Source organism: Mytilus californianus, unplaced genomic scaffold (genome assembly GCF_021869535.1).
Source record: "Mytilus californianus isolate M0D057914Y unplaced genomic scaffold, xbMytCali1.0.p SCAF_1, whole genome shotgun sequence".
Classification (NCBI taxonomy): domain Eukaryota; kingdom Metazoa; phylum Mollusca; class Bivalvia; order Mytilida; family Mytilidae; genus Mytilus; species Mytilus californianus.
In genome coordinates this window covers 104,761,467-104,779,649 of record NW_026262581.1, presented here as the reverse complement: position 1 = coordinate 104,779,649, position 18,183 = coordinate 104,761,467, and the positions used below count along the sequence as shown (strand labels likewise).

The window sequence follows — 18,183 nt, the reverse complement described above, 5'->3', positions numbered from 1 at the left end:
AATGCAGGACAAAATTTTTCATCCTAGCCCCCCATAAAAATCAAATGGTAGCTCCCTAAGGAACACATGAAATCTCAAATATATGACTCCCCCCTATAAGAATATTTATTATTCCAATCAAGGGTCCTTGATGGGCAACATAACATGTTCACATAAAACAATACATCATGATTTGTAACAGAAAAACATTTATACCCCCCCCCCCCCCCCCCCCTATATATGCTGCTATATATTATAGGTATAATGATAAAAAGAAAATATGAAATGACAAAAGTAGCCACACAAGAGACAGATTATTCGGTCTAGTATAAGCATTCCGGTTGTACTGTAAAAAAATTTTTTTGTTATTTGCCAATTAGAAAAAACTACATGTATATAACTGAATCTTCAACTTGTTAAAGAAGGTTATTTATTACCTGGCAGATGCAGAATTACAGTGCATTAAAGTTACATTGTCCCCAATGAAGTGCACCTAAAAGAGGAGGAAATTACAATAGCAGTATATAAAATAATCACTATCATTTTGTTTCTCTCCCCAATCTCAATCTGTCCACAATCAAAATCTGAAAACGATCATATGACAAGTATTTTATTGTCTAAATAAACAATAGGACTGGATACAAGTTATAGCTTACAACTTAGAATAATCCTCTCAAATGACAAGTATGACAGCATTTATAAACAAAACATGACAATTTCCGAAAATATATTTTACAGCTTAACAATAAATTATTATTACTCGAGGGTGCAGGTCGTTTCGTAACCTGGTCGTTTCGTAACTAGTCGATTCGTAACTTAACTAGGTCGTTTCGTACCTGAGACGTTTTGTAACCTTATATCAATATATAATAACAATAAGAGTAGTAGGTTACGTAAAAAGTAATAAAAAGACTTATTGATGTATGTATATATATATATATCTACATTTATTTATTGAATAATTGATTACACATAAATTTACACTTTACAAGTACAGTTTTGCACACATGCGAATAGAACAGAAGAATTTGAATTGTCCATCATCATTCAGATGTATCCCGTCAAGCAGTAAAAATTATGATCACATAGCTTGAATGTTAAAACAACAATTAATTTCTCTTCCTATCATACGCTTGGTAAACGCAATTGTTAAATTAAAAAGAAATTGTTTTAAGCAGTATACACAAATATTTAGACTTCAGAGGGTAAGGATAAAATCAAACGTTTCTATGTATGGTTTCCCAATTAAGCTACTCAAAAAAATTTAAAATATCAAATCCAAACACAGACAAATTGTATCATTCAGGTAGTTATAACTTTAGATTAACGGTATAATAAACGAAAACGCTATAATTCACAGTTTACAAATGTCAGACAACATCCCTCTGACAGACTTCTGCATTGATTGATGCCTTATGTGTTCAAGAACATGAAGAGGATTAATAATAAAATAATAATAATTACTTTTTATTACCTGTCATTAGTTGTCATAAAACCATTAAAGCTGTCACCGAGCGTAATTACTAATTAGCCAATTTGCCAATAATTAAAAAGATTTAAGAATTTTGTATTGAATTAAAAATATTACAATATTGTTATTATTAGATGAACAATTTGATCATTTTTAAATAATAACTTTAACTTGTTCATTTAAACTGATTATTTAAACTACCACTTTATAACCATATATAATTACACCAGGTACGAAACGTCTCAGTTACAAAACAACGTAGTTACGAATCGACCAGGTACGAAACGACCAGGTTACGAAACGACGTGCATTCCTATTCGACAGTTGGAAAAGTTTAGTCCTACACACAGGCACTTGTTTCTATCCATGGGAATGTCGACTATCCATATATGATACAAGTATGGATAGAAACAAGTGCCTGTGGTCCTACATGTAGGTTTCACTAGATACATAACAGATTCATAAAAGCTAAATGCATTTAGTGTTTCAGAAAGATCAAACCGTTCTTGGATTTTGCTGGGCATTACTGCAGAAGATGTTAAAAAAAATTTTTTTTTTTTAAATTCTTTGATACTGTCCACTCAGTAACAATGGATCACCTATTGTTCATGTGTAGATATCTAATAAAACAATACATCTGTTGCCTGAGAGGGCATCTCAAAGATTTTACCAGACTTAGTTTTATTCATCTTCTGCAGAAACAAAAAAAAACATTTTGATCTTTCTGAAACACAAAATGCATTTAAATTTAGTATAGCTAGTGGATACTAGTATTCGAAGTAATTTTCAAGTTGTTTAAACAGTCATTTTTGTCCATTTGTTATGATGAACCTTAAGAAGTCCTAATCTTTCATTATCATCACAGAACCTGGTGCAAATAATGATCATTTTCATTTTTTCCCATACCAGTAACTGCTTATTGCATGCTAAGACCACTCACCCAAATCATGATACCAAAATTCGAAAAAAGGTGTAAACAACTACAGATCACAGTTAACAGTCTTTAACAATGAGCAAAATCCATATTGTAGTTGTAGTAAACTGTTAAAGGTCAATAAAAATATGGATAATAAAACATGAAAAATAATTAGAAAAAGAAACTAACAGCCTGATTAAAGCTTAATTATTACTGAAACTGAAAACCATTATGAAATATGGCAACCAACAACAACCACTGAAAAACAGACTCCTTGCTTTTGACACTCACATAAAGAATGTAGTAGACTTAAACATGTTTGTGATTCATCAAGTCTCCTCCTAACCTCAATGGACAGTAGTGAAACAAGCACAACATTAGTACAAACAGTAAAAATCAGTTTAAAAAGGGTTGACTCATCAGATAGGTATTTAGCATAAACACAGTTGTCAAAATAAAAGACATACAGTACAAAATCAAGAGTATGTCCACAGTTACTGAAAGCTTGTCCAAAAATTGCTTTCTTTCAACAGGAGATATTTTGACCGTTATTTATGAATATTTATCCTCAAAATATCTGCCACATTATTTTTGTTCTTTAACAGAAAATGATGTTGATGGTACTGATTCTACTTGTTTGTGTTGCTGAGGCAAAAGGTACGTGAAATTCTCTAATTTTGTAAAGATGTCAATATTTTTACCCTTTATTCACACACTTAGTATATTAATTTATGTGTATTTCGAAACGTCTTCATATAACATACATAAGCAGTTTTATTTCTCTACTGCTTAAAAATCATTGTATGCAAATATGTTTTGATATTAAAATACTGAAACTGTCTTTGAAAGTTCTGATGATGATGGATGGCTGCTTAACGTCCAGCGCCAAATGAATATGCATATTCAGGAAGAGAACATGTTAATTTAATATGAATATCTACCCTGCTTAGTACTAGACCCAAACGCTGAGCTGGGTTTTTAACATGCTAGTTCACAAGGTAACAGTCCATAGGAAGACATGTCACCTTACCCAGACACATTATTCTGACTCTCTAGCCAACCAGTCTTTGCTCTTACTCATTAATGCTGCGTGCTTAGCGGAGAAGCAGCAAATACCAATTTTAAAGTCTTTGGTTTGACCTGGCCGGGATTTGAGCCCTCAACCTCCTGCACTTTTTTATTTTATTTTTAATGAACTAATTACCCTATAAATGGATTTCAGTTCTAAGTCAATTCTCTGGTGAAGAACACTGTGGCTTGTAATTTTCAAATAGTGCAAGATCACACTTCTAAATATCTTAAGTAAAACACAAGAAATAAAAAAATGAAATTGTCTTATTTAAAGTAGTGTCTAATGATTTTAAGATATTCATAAAATATTCATGCTAATATTCCATATTACCATGGCTGCAATTCATTCTTTTAGAAGAAATAGTTTTACATATGTTTATTATGTTATCTACATGTATACTTTATTAGATTTTCCATCACTGGATGTGTTATACTCTCGAGTTCCAGCAGATGTTCAGCAGAGGACAGTTACTGCCCTTATACAGAGAATTGTTGGTGCCAGAGCAAGTCAGTTTAAAGCCATTGTTGATCCAACAATAGCAGAAAAGAAAATAGACGCTTTTCATGTATGCATTTTAATATGTAGTTAAGCATAAAGTATGTATTTATGTTAAAACATTATTTTAGAATTCCAAAAAAAAATTACAAATTTACTTGAGTTTGGAGCTCAGGTTTCAAATGTTATGTTATTAGTCCCCTACCGACAAAGTTGAAGGGGACTTTAGGTTTGCACTCCGTCCGTCTGTCTGTCTGTCTGTCCATCTGTCAGTCCGGCAAATCAGTTTTCCAGACTTTTTTTCTTCGTGCTTGAAGATATTGATTTGATATTTGGTTTATTGATTTATCATGACAAGTTACAAGTCAAGTTCAATTTTCACGAGTTTAGCTTTTCTCTTTGTTCAGTTAAAGCCCTTTCCCTAGAATTAAATTTTTGATGAAATACTTATTATTAATTAGTAGATATCTGTTCAAAGGGAAATAACTCATTTTTATTTAAAAGATTTTTAAAGACAAAATGACATTTTGGATTTTTTTCCTTTTCTTTGGTAAATTGTTTGAAGAATTTAGCGGTAGGTTTGTTTGTCTTTCTTGAAGATATTGATTTGATAATTAGTGTGTAGTTTTATCATGACAAGTTACAGATCAAGTTGGAATTTAGTTCCAGTCTGATAATTTTGTGCAGTTATGGTCTTTGGACATAGAAAATTCACTTAAATAATCAGTTTTCAACAGTTTTTTTCATCATGCTTGAAGAATTTGACTTGATGTTTTTATGTAGTTTACACCATGACAAATTATAGATCAAGTTAGAATTCTGTTCCATTACAATGAATTTGTAACCGGTAGTGGACTATGTATTGCCATGCAATACTCACAGAATGCTTGTTTTTTTTGTCGAGTCTGCGACTTTTGTCGCAGAAAGCTCGACATAGGGATAGTGATCGGGAAATGTTAATTTCTTTCTTATTATGAGTAAAAGGATAACTATATTTAGTATGTTCGTACCTTGCAAGGTCCTCATGCCCGTCAGACAATTTTCATTTGACCTAGACCTCATTTCATGGATCAGTGAACAAGGTTAAGTTTTCGTGGTCAAGTCCATATATCAGATACTATAAGCAGTAGGTATACTATATCAGGCCTGGGGCCATTACATTGCAATGTAATGCATTACATTACAATTACTTTGTGATTCTTCCATTTCAATTACAATAACTTTTTTTCTCACATGTAATGCATTACATTACATTTACTTTGCCTGTGTAATGCATTACATTACACATTTCTTTTTCAATATAAAAACTAAAAACATTTCAAAGACAGATTTTTATAAGAAATTGATAAATATTACCAGGGTGTATGTACATATATATACCGTGTTAGAGACATAGACTTCAAATACTGGTTAATTAAATAAATTATCATATAATTTTGTTTCATAATTGATCATTTAATCATTAAGACATCATAAAGGGATTTCAAAGGGATATAATAATTTGTCATTAAAGGATTATCTTGTTAAATGCCTAAGGGCTCTGTGACGACAAACATAAGTTGAGAAGATTTGATTGCAATAAAAACATTTTGATATTAATTAGGTGAAATAACAACATAGACAGGACCCAAACAACAGTTTGGTGTAAAAATGTTGATTGACATATTCAATCTTTCATTGAAATACATGCAAGGTGTGTATAGAATTATGAAAATTTTATCAGTGTCAGGTGGTAAATCAAATTGGTCTAATATATTATTTTCCATGTTGTCCTTGCAAAATCTCAAACTATCTATAATAATAATGATTTAATACAGTAATTAACTGTGACAAAAGTTTTATTCAATACTTTCTTTTGTTTTTGTTAATATTTTATTTTTATTTTACTATATTCTTCAATTTCATGTATTTTCCAAATTTGTAATGAAAAGTAATGTACAGTAATGGAGGCATTACACTGATTTCTAACTAAAGTAATCATTACATTACATGTAATTGTAATGCAGAAAATGTGCATTACAAATTACTTTGCATTACATCAAAAAAATGTAATATTACAATGCATTACAATTACAAATTACCATTACCCCAGGCCTGTACTATATTTGGTATATGGAATGATTGTAAGGTGTACATGTCCAACTGGTAGGTGTCATCTGACCTTGACCTCATTTTCATGGTTCAGTGGTCAAAGTTAAGTTTTTGAGTTTTGGTCTTTTTTTCTAATACTATATGCAATAGGTCAACTATAAATGGTGTATGGAAATATTTTATGATGTACATGTCAGTTTCACAGGTTTTATTTGACCTTGACCTCATTTTCACGGTCCATTTCTCAGTGTTAAGTTTTTGTGTTTTGGTCTGTTTTTCTTCAACTGTAAGCAATAGATCAACTATATTTGATGTATGGAAGGATTGTAAGGTGTATATGTCTGTCTGGCAGGTATCATCTGATCTGGTTCATTGGTCAATGTTAAGTTTTCATGGTTAAGTTTGTTTCTTAGATACTATAAGCAATAGGTCAACTATATTTAATGCCTAAATTGATTGTAAGGTGTACATGTCTGTCTGGCATGGTTCATCTGACCTTGACCTCATTTTCATGGTTCATTGGTCAATGTTAAGTTTTCTTGTTTAAGACTGTTTCTTAGAAACAATAAGCAATAGGTCAACTATGTTTGGTTTATTGAATGATTGTAAGGTGTACATGTATTTCTCGTTTGGTTTATCTGACCTTGACCTCATTTTCTTGGATCATGTTAAGTTTAAGTGTTACTTGTAGTAAAGCTTTGTATTTAGGACTACCAACATAAAATTAATGGTTAGTAAAGAAGGCGAGACATTTCAGCGTGTGCACTCTTGTATTCTACATGTTCCATTTACACTGTCAGTTTTATTACGTGAATGCCTAAAGTCCAACCAGAGATATGAAGGATTCAAGGGATCCACAGCCCCTGAATTTTTGTTAGAAGGGGTTTCAAGAGAAGACTTCACAATTGTTGAACCTTTCTATTACCGTGTCTCTAAGCTCTTTTTGAAATCTGGAGAAACATGAAACATATATCAATGCACTATGACCTTTATTCCCTAAACAATCCTTTCTGAATATTTTCAGCTTGATCAGAACAATGGTACTGTGAGTGTGAAAGGTAGTACAGGTGTGGCTGTGGCCATGGGAATATACTACTACCTTTCCAATTATTGCAATTGTCAGGTAACATGGGGTGGACAGCAATTACATATTCCAAAAGAACTTCCGAAACTACCAAAGTCTGGTGTGACTGTGTCTGCTAATGACAGGTTAGTATACATTTACCGTAATTTAATGTTTTTAGTAATTTGTTAAGTTCTAGTTTTTTTCTTATAAATCTGGTAACCTTACTACCCATGATGCCATTGATTTTCTGTTCAGTAGCCATGTTTTATCTCAGAATTTGAACACAATTGTTTATGCATGAAGCTATTTCATGAAAATTCTGTTTGGAAACATAACAAACATATATAACAAGCACCGATTATTACTTCACAATAATTTGTTAAGTAAGATATTTTTTCAGTGGTAATGAATTAATGGAAGAAAGTGGTTGGTGAATATCTAAGCAAAAAGTATAAATAAGAGGCCAACGAGTGAACACACAATATTTATCTGCAAGTCTTTTCCTGTACTTCAGGTGTTAGTAATTAAAGACTATACAAGGTAAAATATAGAAAAAGTTTAAGCCAATTAGAAATTTTAAATAGTTTCCAGGACCACAGGGACCATTTAGTGGATATCTATTTTTTTAATCATTGTAATTTTAATATGTTCTTCGTATTTCTTGTCAATTTGTAAAAAATTTTCAACTTTGCACTAAGATTTGCATGTTTACCAGCAATGTGCAGTATAATATCAATTTCCAAATGCCAAAAAAACTTAATACAATGTTTACAAAAATATATATCCACTAAACGAGTGAGTCCCTGTGGTCCTGGAAACTATTTCAAAATTCTAATGTCCCTGTGTCCAGGACTGGATAAACATAATTTAAATTAAAGTATAGGTGATTCATGTATGAACATTCAGTTTTGAACATCTTTACAGGTTTAGATTTTACCAGAATGTTTGTACAGTAAGCTACTCCTTTGTTTGGTATCAGTGGAAAGACTGGGAAAAACAAATAGATTGGATGGCATTACATGGAATAAATCTTCCATTAGCGTTTAATGGTCAGGAGGCTATATTTCAGAGGGTAGGTACAATTTGCACTGGTATTTCATTTTTACACTCCTGAGTTGTTAAAACTATCATACATTTATTAAAATTTTTAGGATTTTTTTTTTATATATTGCCTTATTTATGAAAGTTTTTTTTCTGTCATTGGCAGATTATTGGCTATATCTGCATCAATAGACTTTTGGTCTTTGGTCTGTAATTTGTAAACAAATTAACAGTTAGCTGATAGTTTAAAATAGTATTCGTACTAAATCCAACAAAGTAATTATTTATGGCTTGTTTGAAATGATGAAATAAAGGATGTTGTTATATTAGGTTTGAGTTTTGTTATGTTTAGTGTCACTGTGTAATGGATTTTCATATACAGATCTGCTGCACATCCCAACCTGTTTGATGGTAGATAAAATAATATCTATATGGGAATGGGAATCTTCTTCAAAGTTAGCTTGGCTAGTATAGAATTCTAGATTATGTATGATTTTGGAAAAGAGGGGGAGTTTCTCAGCTACAATTTCGTAAAAGGGCAATAGCCCTGAGATATAGCCCGGAGATGAGATGTAGCAAAGAAAATTCATTGAGTTCAAAGACCAAAGATAATCAATTTATTGCTATTTTCCAGGGCAACATGAATGACGTTGGCTTCTGACGTCGTCCTGTTCTCACTCTACTCGAGTAGAAAAATAAATCTCAGTCGAGTTGCTTCAGATGGAAAAATTTTACACAGATAGATCAAAGCAAAATATAAGAATACAGTTATAAAATTATTACTACTCCCACATTAGTATGATATATCACGTATTACCAAATACAATGTATGTGTATTATTAAAAAAGAGAATAATTTGGGGTAAACATTGTATAACATCCTGTCCTACTTGATGTTTGACTTTCCCATCAGGTATATATGAAGATGGGGATGACCTTTAAAGATATGCAGCAACATTTTGGTGGACCTGCTTTTCAAGCTTGGTAAGATATTATTTATTAGGATATCCTGTAATTTCTTGAATATTATGAGACATGCTCTTGATTCAGAATTGTGTTAAATTAGTGTTTTAAATTATTAAAGACAAAGCTTTGAGATAAGGATAATAACTACTCTGCCATTATGCTCTATCACCAATGTGATAGATTGAGTGCCTTTTTATAACAGGGCAAGAATGGGAAACTTTAGAGGATGGGGAGGGCCTACTACACAGACTTGGTTGGATGGCCAACTAGATTTACAGCATAAGATATTAGACAGGATTAGAGCTTTAGGAATGATTCCTGTTTTACCTGGCTTTGCTGGACATGTACCTGAAGCTATGACAAGGTGATCATTAAGTTACAATGTGTATCTATGTCTATCAGACTCAAGCTATGACAAGGTGTGAATTAAGTTGCAATGTGTATCTATGTCTATCAGACTCCAGCTATGACAAGGTGATCATTAGGTTACAATGTGTATCTAATGTCTATCAGACTCAAGCTATGACAAGGTGATCATTAAGTTGCAATGTGTATCTAATGTCTATCAGACTCAAGCTATGACAAGGTGATCATTAAGTTACAATGTGTATCTATGTCTATCAGACTCAAGATATGACAAGGTGATCATTAGGTTACAATGTGTATCTATGTCTATCAGAATCAAGCTATGACAAGGTGATCATTAAGTTGCAATGTGTATCTAATGTCTATCAGACTGAAGCTATGACAAGGTGATCATTAAGTTACAATGTGTATCTAATGTCTATCAGACTGAAGCTATGACAAGGTGTTAATTAAGTTACAATGTGTATCTAATGTCTATCAGACTCAAGCTATGACAAGGTGATAGTTAAGTTGCAATGTGTATCTAATGTCTATCAGACTCAAGCTATGACAAGGTGATCGTTAAGTTACAATGTGTATCTAATGTCTATCAGACTCAAGCTATGACAAGGTGATCATTAGGTTACAATGTGTATCTAATGTCTATCAGACTCAAGCTATGACAAGGTGATCATTAAGTTGCAATGTGTATCTAATGTCTATCAGACTCAAGCTATGACAAGGTGATCATTAAGTTACAATGTGTATCTATGTCTATCAGACTCCAGCTATGACAAGGTGATCATTAGGTTACAATGTGTATCTAATGTCTATCAGACTCAAGCTATGACAAGGTGATCATTAAGTTGCAATGTGTATCTAATGTCTATCAGACTGAAATTATGACAAGGTGTTAATTAAGTTACAATGTGTATCTAATGTCTATCAGACTCAAGCTATGACAAGGTGATCATTAAGTTGCAATGTGTATCTAATGTCTATCAGACTCAAGCTATGACAAGGTGATCATTAAGTTACAATGTGTATCTATGTCTATCAGACTCAAGCTATGACAAGGTGATCGTTAAGTTGCAATGTGTATCTATGTCTATCAGACTCAAGCTATGACAAGGTGTTAATTTAGTTACAATGTGTATCTAATGTCTATCAGACTCAAGTTATGACAAGGTGATCATTAAGTTGCAATGTGTATCTAATGTCTATCAGACTCAAGCTATGACAAGGTGATCATTAAGTTACAATGTGTATCTAATGTCTATCAGACTCAAGCTATGACAAGGTGATCATTAAGTTGCAATGTGTATCTATGTCTATCAGACTGAAGCTATGACAAGGTGATCATTAAGTTACAATGTGTATCTAATGTCTATCAGACTCCAGCTATGACAAGGTGATCGTTAAAGTTACAATGTGTATCTAATGTCTATCAGACTCAAGCTATGACAAGGTGATCATTAAGTTACAATGTGTATCTAATGTCTATCAGACTGAACAAACCACAAATGGGAGGTTATTTAGGCCTATCCACAGGCACTAGACATTCTATCATATATTAATACATTGACACTATGTTCTTCCCATTGCCCATAATTTCTATTATTATTGATAGAACTTCTATTGCTTGTGGTCTATCATAGAAGAATTGGAAGTTAGATTTTCTACCATTAAAACTTTATTCAAATTTTAAGAAAGAAATATATTCAGGCTTAATGCTTTTTGACATAAATATAAGGCAACAATGTAATAAAAGAATTATATAAATTCTACGAAATGAAAAGAATATAGCAAATTAAAATAACTTTTCTCACCCTGTCCAGACTTTCTATAATTAGATAAATTATTATAGAAAAGGAAGAAAATACTAAAGGACATTCATTATCAAAAAACCATTAGTCAAAAAAAAGGCAGACAACCCTATTTCCAAATTAAAAAGACAAATAACAGTCCAAAAAACACTACCAAGAAAAATAAGATTGAGCCAACCCCACTTAAAACCTTGAATAAACTCAGGTCTCTGTAAAGGTCATCAACTCACTAATTGATCAAGTTAAAGATCACACAGTCAAACTTCATGTAAATATTAACAATTTTCACTTGTGCTACTAACAGTGTTGACTTTCTTCACTCTTCCTTTATCATATGGGTAAACTACTAAATTAATTGATTATTTTTTTTGGATGTAACAAAGTAACAAATGGTAGTTTAATAAAAAATATTATTTGACTATATGTACTCAAGTCACAGTAAATTTATGATTTGAATAAGTTGCCCAATTACAACATTAGTTTAGCAGGTCAAATTTGGAATGAGGTTTATAAATAACAGTTAGAGTATATAAGTTACTGAAATTAATAGATTAAAACAATGATTTTTGTCTCTCCTGCAACAGAAGTCGCAGTATGCAAGACATAGGGATTACAATCCGGCGGTGGTGTAAACTATTGGTATGGAGCTTTATATTTCAGAAGCTAGAAGACCTGTCTTCTTCATACCTTGTATGCAGATACTCTATATTTGGTATGGATTCCTTGCAAGGTATACATGTCTGTCAGGTAGAGTTCACCTGACCTTGACCTCATTCCATGGATCATTAATCAAGGTTAAAGTTATGTGGTCAAGTCTGTATCCATACCTGCCATCTTTTCAAAATCTCCATGGGTGATTTTAAGAGCAAGAGGACATAATGCTCCTCATATATTGTCAGAAGTGTTTTCAATCTTCTACTATATTGTTTGAATGAGTATGTATGTGCTTAAATACCCTTCCTACTCATTTGAATGCCTGTTTTGAGGTGTTCAGTTTATAGAATAAAGAATTTCAAAATTCAGGTCAACACCTCTCATGGGGATATCCCCCATAAATTGGGATAGTTGGCAGGTCTGTGTATCTCAGATACTATAAGCAGAAGGTCAACTATATTTGTTGTATGGAATGATTATAAGGTGTAAATGTCTGACTGGCAGGTTTCATCTGACCTTGAAATCATTTTCATGGTTCATTGAACAATGTTTAGTTTTAGTGGTTAGGCATATTTCTCAGATACAATAAGCAGTAGGGCCAATGATTGTAAGGTGTACATGTCCGACTGGCAGGTTTCATCTGACCTTGAACTCATTTTCATGATTCATTGAACAATGATTAGTTTTTGTGGTTTGGTCTATTTCTCAGATTACTATAAGCAACAAGTCAAGTATATTTAGTGTATGGAATAATTGTTAGGTGTTCATGTCTTTCTGGCACGGTTTATCTGACTGTGACTTCATTTTCATGGATCATTGATAATCTTAATTTTATGTGATAGTTGTAGTAAAACTATATTACAGACTTTCAACATGAATTCAATCATAAGTTAAACAGGCGAGACATTTCAGCGTGTGCACTCTTGTTTTTTGGTTTTTTTTATTCAGATTGTATCCTGAAGCAGATATAGCCAGATTACCTAACTGGAATGGTTTTAATGACACATATTGTTGGTAAGTTTGTCTGTAAACATCCTACAGTATATATATCCAAATAAGCCAACCAGGTATCATTTTCTTAAAAAAAACAGGATTGTAAAAGTAAGATTGAGGACTACCCGGTATGCTTGGTCATTATATCACTACTTTAGAAGTGGGAGCTATATTGTATTCACCTCATCCATCAGTTTGTCTGTCTGTTTATGCAACCAATAGATATTTTCTTCAAGTTACTGTATTCATATTTAGTCAGTAGCTTGAAAGTGATGAGTTGTAATGTGTGAGCACTTTTCATATCTGTCAGACATCAACTTCCTCTTTTCCAATACTTTGAATTACATATTGGGATACCATTATTTATTTATAGTACATACTTGCTGGACTTTGCTGATCCATTATTTAAACTTATTGGTGTCAACTTTATAAAAGAGGTAAGTTGTAATAGAATAAAAAACAAAATAGTGATAGATTAAAACCTCATATTCATGTCTAGAAATGCACACAGAAGTGATTTTTAGTATTCATGTCTTTAGACTTTGTAGACAACTTTTTTTGTAAGAGCAGAATAAATAAATAGTCTTTCACCACTTTGAATCCAAACGACCCTGTTGAATAAGTTTTCACAAATTATCTCCCCAGAAAACACTGGGCCTGAATTCCTACTAGGTTGTGTAAATAATTTATAATGGTTATTGGGACCAAAATGTAGATGAATTAGGCTGTATATGCACTTTCATGTCAATTATTCATAGTCTGTCAACCATACAAACAATTATTATGTGCTTAAAAAATAACAATTATGAAAGAGTAATTGTGTCATTAAGGGCGTGTGTAACATTCACATTTTCTGAAAGCCTTATTTTTAAATCTGAAAATATGTGTGATTGGTAATGGTATTATGTCATGTTTAATTTTTCAGGTGAATTCTCAGGGCCAAATAAGCCCCAAAATGTACCTTTTACTTTCATTTTTTAAAATAGTAACAGTAATTAGCAGAATAGCAATTGATGTGAAATGCATAAAATTAGTATAAATATGAAATATATAATTAGATCTACTTTGCTGATTTTCTTTTTTTTCTTCACTAGATGGAGTATGAATTTGGAGTAGATCATATATACCAGATTGATTCATTTAATGAAATGCAACCTAAATCAGGGTAATTGTTTGAATGCATGTTTCTGTATTTGATTACATGTAATAGTATATTACTAATCAGAGTTCAGATTAATCAACAGAGTCATTGGTTATTTTTGAGGAACTATACACGAATGCCCTTTTTTATTACAGGTAAAGATCAACAATAAAAAGGGGAGGTCAAAATTGCACATTATCATTGTCCTAAAAAAGAAAATCCTGAATGAAAAAAAAAACTTCTTGACTTCAATTCTGTTCTTTAAAATCAACTTACTGTCAATCCATATAAAATCGTACTGTTTAATTAATTGTCTTTTTCCAGCATTATTAATTGATTGCATTCTTGTCTAACATAAAATGAAACCAATATATAGCACTCTCAATGGTCTGTATTTTTGGATAAGTATGATACACATATTTAAAAAATAGCAGGTGTCTCAGTAAACAAATAACTTTTTGAAGATTTTTTTGAATTCATGTAAATTTATTTACGGAAGCAGATATTTGATTATACTTTACAGTAGCTTAATTTTCAGAATATTTGATAAAATGCTTAAGAATAGGGCAATCAACAATCTAAGGTGCACATGAATGCATGGTTTTTACTTTATGTCAATGATTTTCTTCACAGTTCAGCCCAGTATTTAGATGAAGTAGGCAGTAGAATGTTTGATGTGTTACAAACAGCTGATCCTGATGCTGTCTGGTAAGATACTATGATATATTTTGGTGTGATTGAAGATCATAAGGTACTAATTTTCCTCAATGCTATGAAGTAGTGGGGTTATATAGTTTTTTACCCATACTTCATATCCTCCATATGTCCATCAATCTGTCACTCTTTTTCGATTTAAAATGTTAACACCAAAAAAGCTTATATCATGTTGCAACCATACTTGGAAATATTGTCACATATGATGACAGAAAGAGCCCTATTGATTTTGAGGTCACTACATTCAAGATCAAGGTCATAGTTACTAAAAAAGAGTTAAATTTGTACAAAAAAATTGTTTCCAGATGCTAAAGGAAATATACCATAAGGAAATGCAACCATTCTCTGATACATACAATAAGAAGAAGGTTCCTATAGATTTTGAGGTCACTACATTCAAGGTCAAGGTCAAAATTACCAAATATAGAATGAAATGCAGAAAAGTGGTTTTTGGATTCTAAACTAAATACCTCAAAAGGGATTGCAACCTTACTTGGAGATATGTTCACATTGAATGATAGGAAGATCCTTATTGTTTTTTAAGTCACTATGTCTGCCTGAAATCATAACAGAAAAAGAAAAAAATATCTGAAAGTTGACAGAAAATCTATTCTATCAGGTCATTATAAGATTATGCCTTTTATATTGGGGTGTAGGGCAATGGAGCTTGCTCACTAAAAGTTCTTTAATTTTCATGGATTTGGTGGGTAGAGGTGAAAGATGAATTCAAATGTTCAAAGAATTACAACTTTCTGTTCGGCCTGTAGAAAAATTTCTTATAACAATGAAATCATGTATTCAAGAAAAAACATTTACCAGTATCCACGAAAATTGGTACTGACAAAATAAATGAATCCAGAGTATAGAGAAATGCATTTTGCACCATTAATTTATCATTGATGTTTTTGATTTAGGTTATTTTTCCTTTCAATTGATTGCAGGTTTGTATAAATTCTATTTTCAGGTTAATGCAAGGTTGGTTGTTTCATTTTGATTCCTCATTTTGGCACCCAGAGCAGATCAGAGCCATGCTTACATCAGTCCCAGAGGTAAAATGACATGGTTGTTTTTTTTTAAATGGATCTGTTTCAACACCATCTTGCTTATAAGAAGAATATATATTAGAAGAATATTTAGTCTCAGTTTAATAATTCAAACCAAAAAGTGATCAAAATTAACTGACTAACAAATGAAATTTGGAACTAAATATAATTGTGAATAAATATTTCCAAACATTTTTTTAATTCAGAATTCACAAAATTTTGAAAAAAAAGCCAGATAAGAAAGGAAATATTGTCTTGTGACATATTTCTAATACTGTAAAAAGAAAAAGAATACACTATTGGACCTGCTTTGATACAATAACTGCCCTTGAATTTTTACTAGATAACATTTTTGTTTGATATATATGGAGATTCCGTATATCGTCAAGTTATTGGAATTCCAATGGGGATTAACTGTGCACCACTAATTGTGGACCTGTTTCTGTATTGTTATGAGTTACAATTTATGACTAAAATCAGCAAAGACCCATCGAAACAACATCTGATACAAAAATTTAATAACACTTTTAGATATTTGGATGATATATTGGCTCTCAATAATGATGACTTCAGTATGTACACTAAAGAGATTTATCCAGCTGAACTGACTTTAAATAAAGCTAATACTAACAATAAACATTGCCCTTTCCTGGATCTTGATATCTATATCTTTAACGGGAAGCTTTATATCAAAATTTATGATAAAAGAGATGATTTTTCATTTCCTATTGTTGATTATCCATTTTTAGATGGTGACGTTCCCTTGTCACCATCTTATGGTGTTTATATATCTCAACTTGTTTGATTAGCTCGTGTATGTAACAACGTATTTGATTTTAACGAAAGAAATCTCTGTATTACTGAAAAATTATTACTATTACACCAGGGTTTTTCGATATCACAAACTAGTCAAAACAATTACTAAATTTTATCATCGGTACAAGGACATCATTCATAAATATAAATCAACATGCAGACATCTTATACGTTCAGGTATTTCGCATCCAATCTTTTATTGTAATATTCTATACAAAGCACAAAAATGTTGACATTCACCTCAAAAGCTAACCAAACCTTTAAACAGACTTATTCAGAAGAGATATAGTTACAATACTATTGTCAGGTCATTAAAGATGACATATTTTGGAATTAATATTGGTTCACTCATAGGGTCTTTGCATCAGAAATAAACGCATTTATTCTAAAACCAGTTGTTGGCATAATACGGGTTATGTTCTTCTCGTATATTTTATGATGGTATGATACTAAACCCCTAACGGGAGAGATGGTGCTTGATTTTCATATGATGAAGACATAATCTTTCAATCAGTTTAATTGAGGTCTGGAGCTGGCATGTCAGTAACTGCTAGTAGTCCTTTGTTAATTTACGTATCATTGTCATTTTGCTTAGTTTCTTTTGTTACCTATTCTGACATCGGACTCAGACTTCTTATAAACTGAGTTTTGCTGTGCGTATTGCTGTGTGTTTGTTTATTCTACATTGGCTAAAGGTACAGGGGGAGGGTTGAGATCTCACAAAACATGTTTAACCCACCGCATTTTTGCGCCTGTCCCAAGTATGGAGCCTCTGGCCTTTTTTAGTCTTGTATGTTTTTTAATTTTAGTTCATTTATATGTTTTGGAGTTTAGTGTGACGTCCATTTTCATTGAACTAGAACACATTTTTGTTTAGGGGCCAGCTGAAGCCCGCCTCCAGGTGCAGGATTTTCTCGCCGTGTTGAAGACCCATTGGTGGCCTTTGGCTGTTTTCTGCTCTTTGATCGGGTTGTTGTTTCTTTGACACATTCCCCATTTCCATTTTCAAATTTTTTACCTGGACAACCAAAATCCACAAGTCCAATAAAAACAGACACCACCATGTACATTGAGAAAATTTAGTGTGTATTTATTATATAATTGTTGTTCATTGGACCCATAGTTAAGGAATAACAGTACTGTAGTTGAAGAGTTGCGTCAAATCAAAATTGATGGCGGCAACTCTTCAACTACCATACTGTTATTTTGATTCTAATGCATTAAAAGAAAGAAATAATACGTTGGAGCTTGAAAAAATGGATAAATTTGAAATAAAATAAAATTCTGCAAAGGTTCATGAACAATTTTGGTACAAAGAAGTCATGAGAACTTACAAATTGAAGGTTATAACGTTACTTCTACAATTCAAGTTTGGATAAAATCCCATAAAAAAATGGTGTTTTTGAGGTAGGCGTTGTTTTAATTTCAATAATATAGTAGTAATCGAACATTTGTTGATCCAAGCAATTCAAAATGGCAGGTCACCCCTTAGTTATGACTTGTCAACTGTGGATTTGATAGTAGCTTTTTGCAAAGGAAAAAATAGTTACATACA

General features: G+C 31.9%; 1 protein-coding gene across 1 annotated transcript in view; it reads left to right on the top strand.

The window, feature by feature from the left end:
* Nucleotides 1-557: 557 nt before the first annotated feature.
* Nucleotides 558-18,183, top strand: part of LOC127728646 (alpha-N-acetylglucosaminidase-like) — a 39,936-nt gene continuing 22,310 nt past the window's right edge. The window contains exons 1-12 of the mRNA XM_052236185.1: nt 558-663; nt 2,972-3,023; nt 3,846-4,003; nt 7,049-7,233; nt 8,015-8,162; nt 9,044-9,114; nt 9,299-9,460; nt 12,870-12,935; nt 13,288-13,351; nt 14,009-14,079; nt 14,689-14,763; nt 15,734-15,818. Coding sequence (XP_052092145.1) covers nt 2,975-3,023; nt 3,846-4,003; nt 7,049-7,233; nt 8,015-8,162; nt 9,044-9,114; nt 9,299-9,460; nt 12,870-12,935; nt 13,288-13,351; nt 14,009-14,079; nt 14,689-14,763; nt 15,734-15,818 — 1,134 coding nt within the window. The 5' untranslated portion in view covers nt 558-663; nt 2,972-2,974. The remainder of the gene's footprint in view (nt 664-2,971; nt 3,024-3,845; nt 4,004-7,048; nt 7,234-8,014; nt 8,163-9,043; nt 9,115-9,298; nt 9,461-12,869; nt 12,936-13,287; nt 13,352-14,008; nt 14,080-14,688; nt 14,764-15,733; nt 15,819-18,183) is intronic.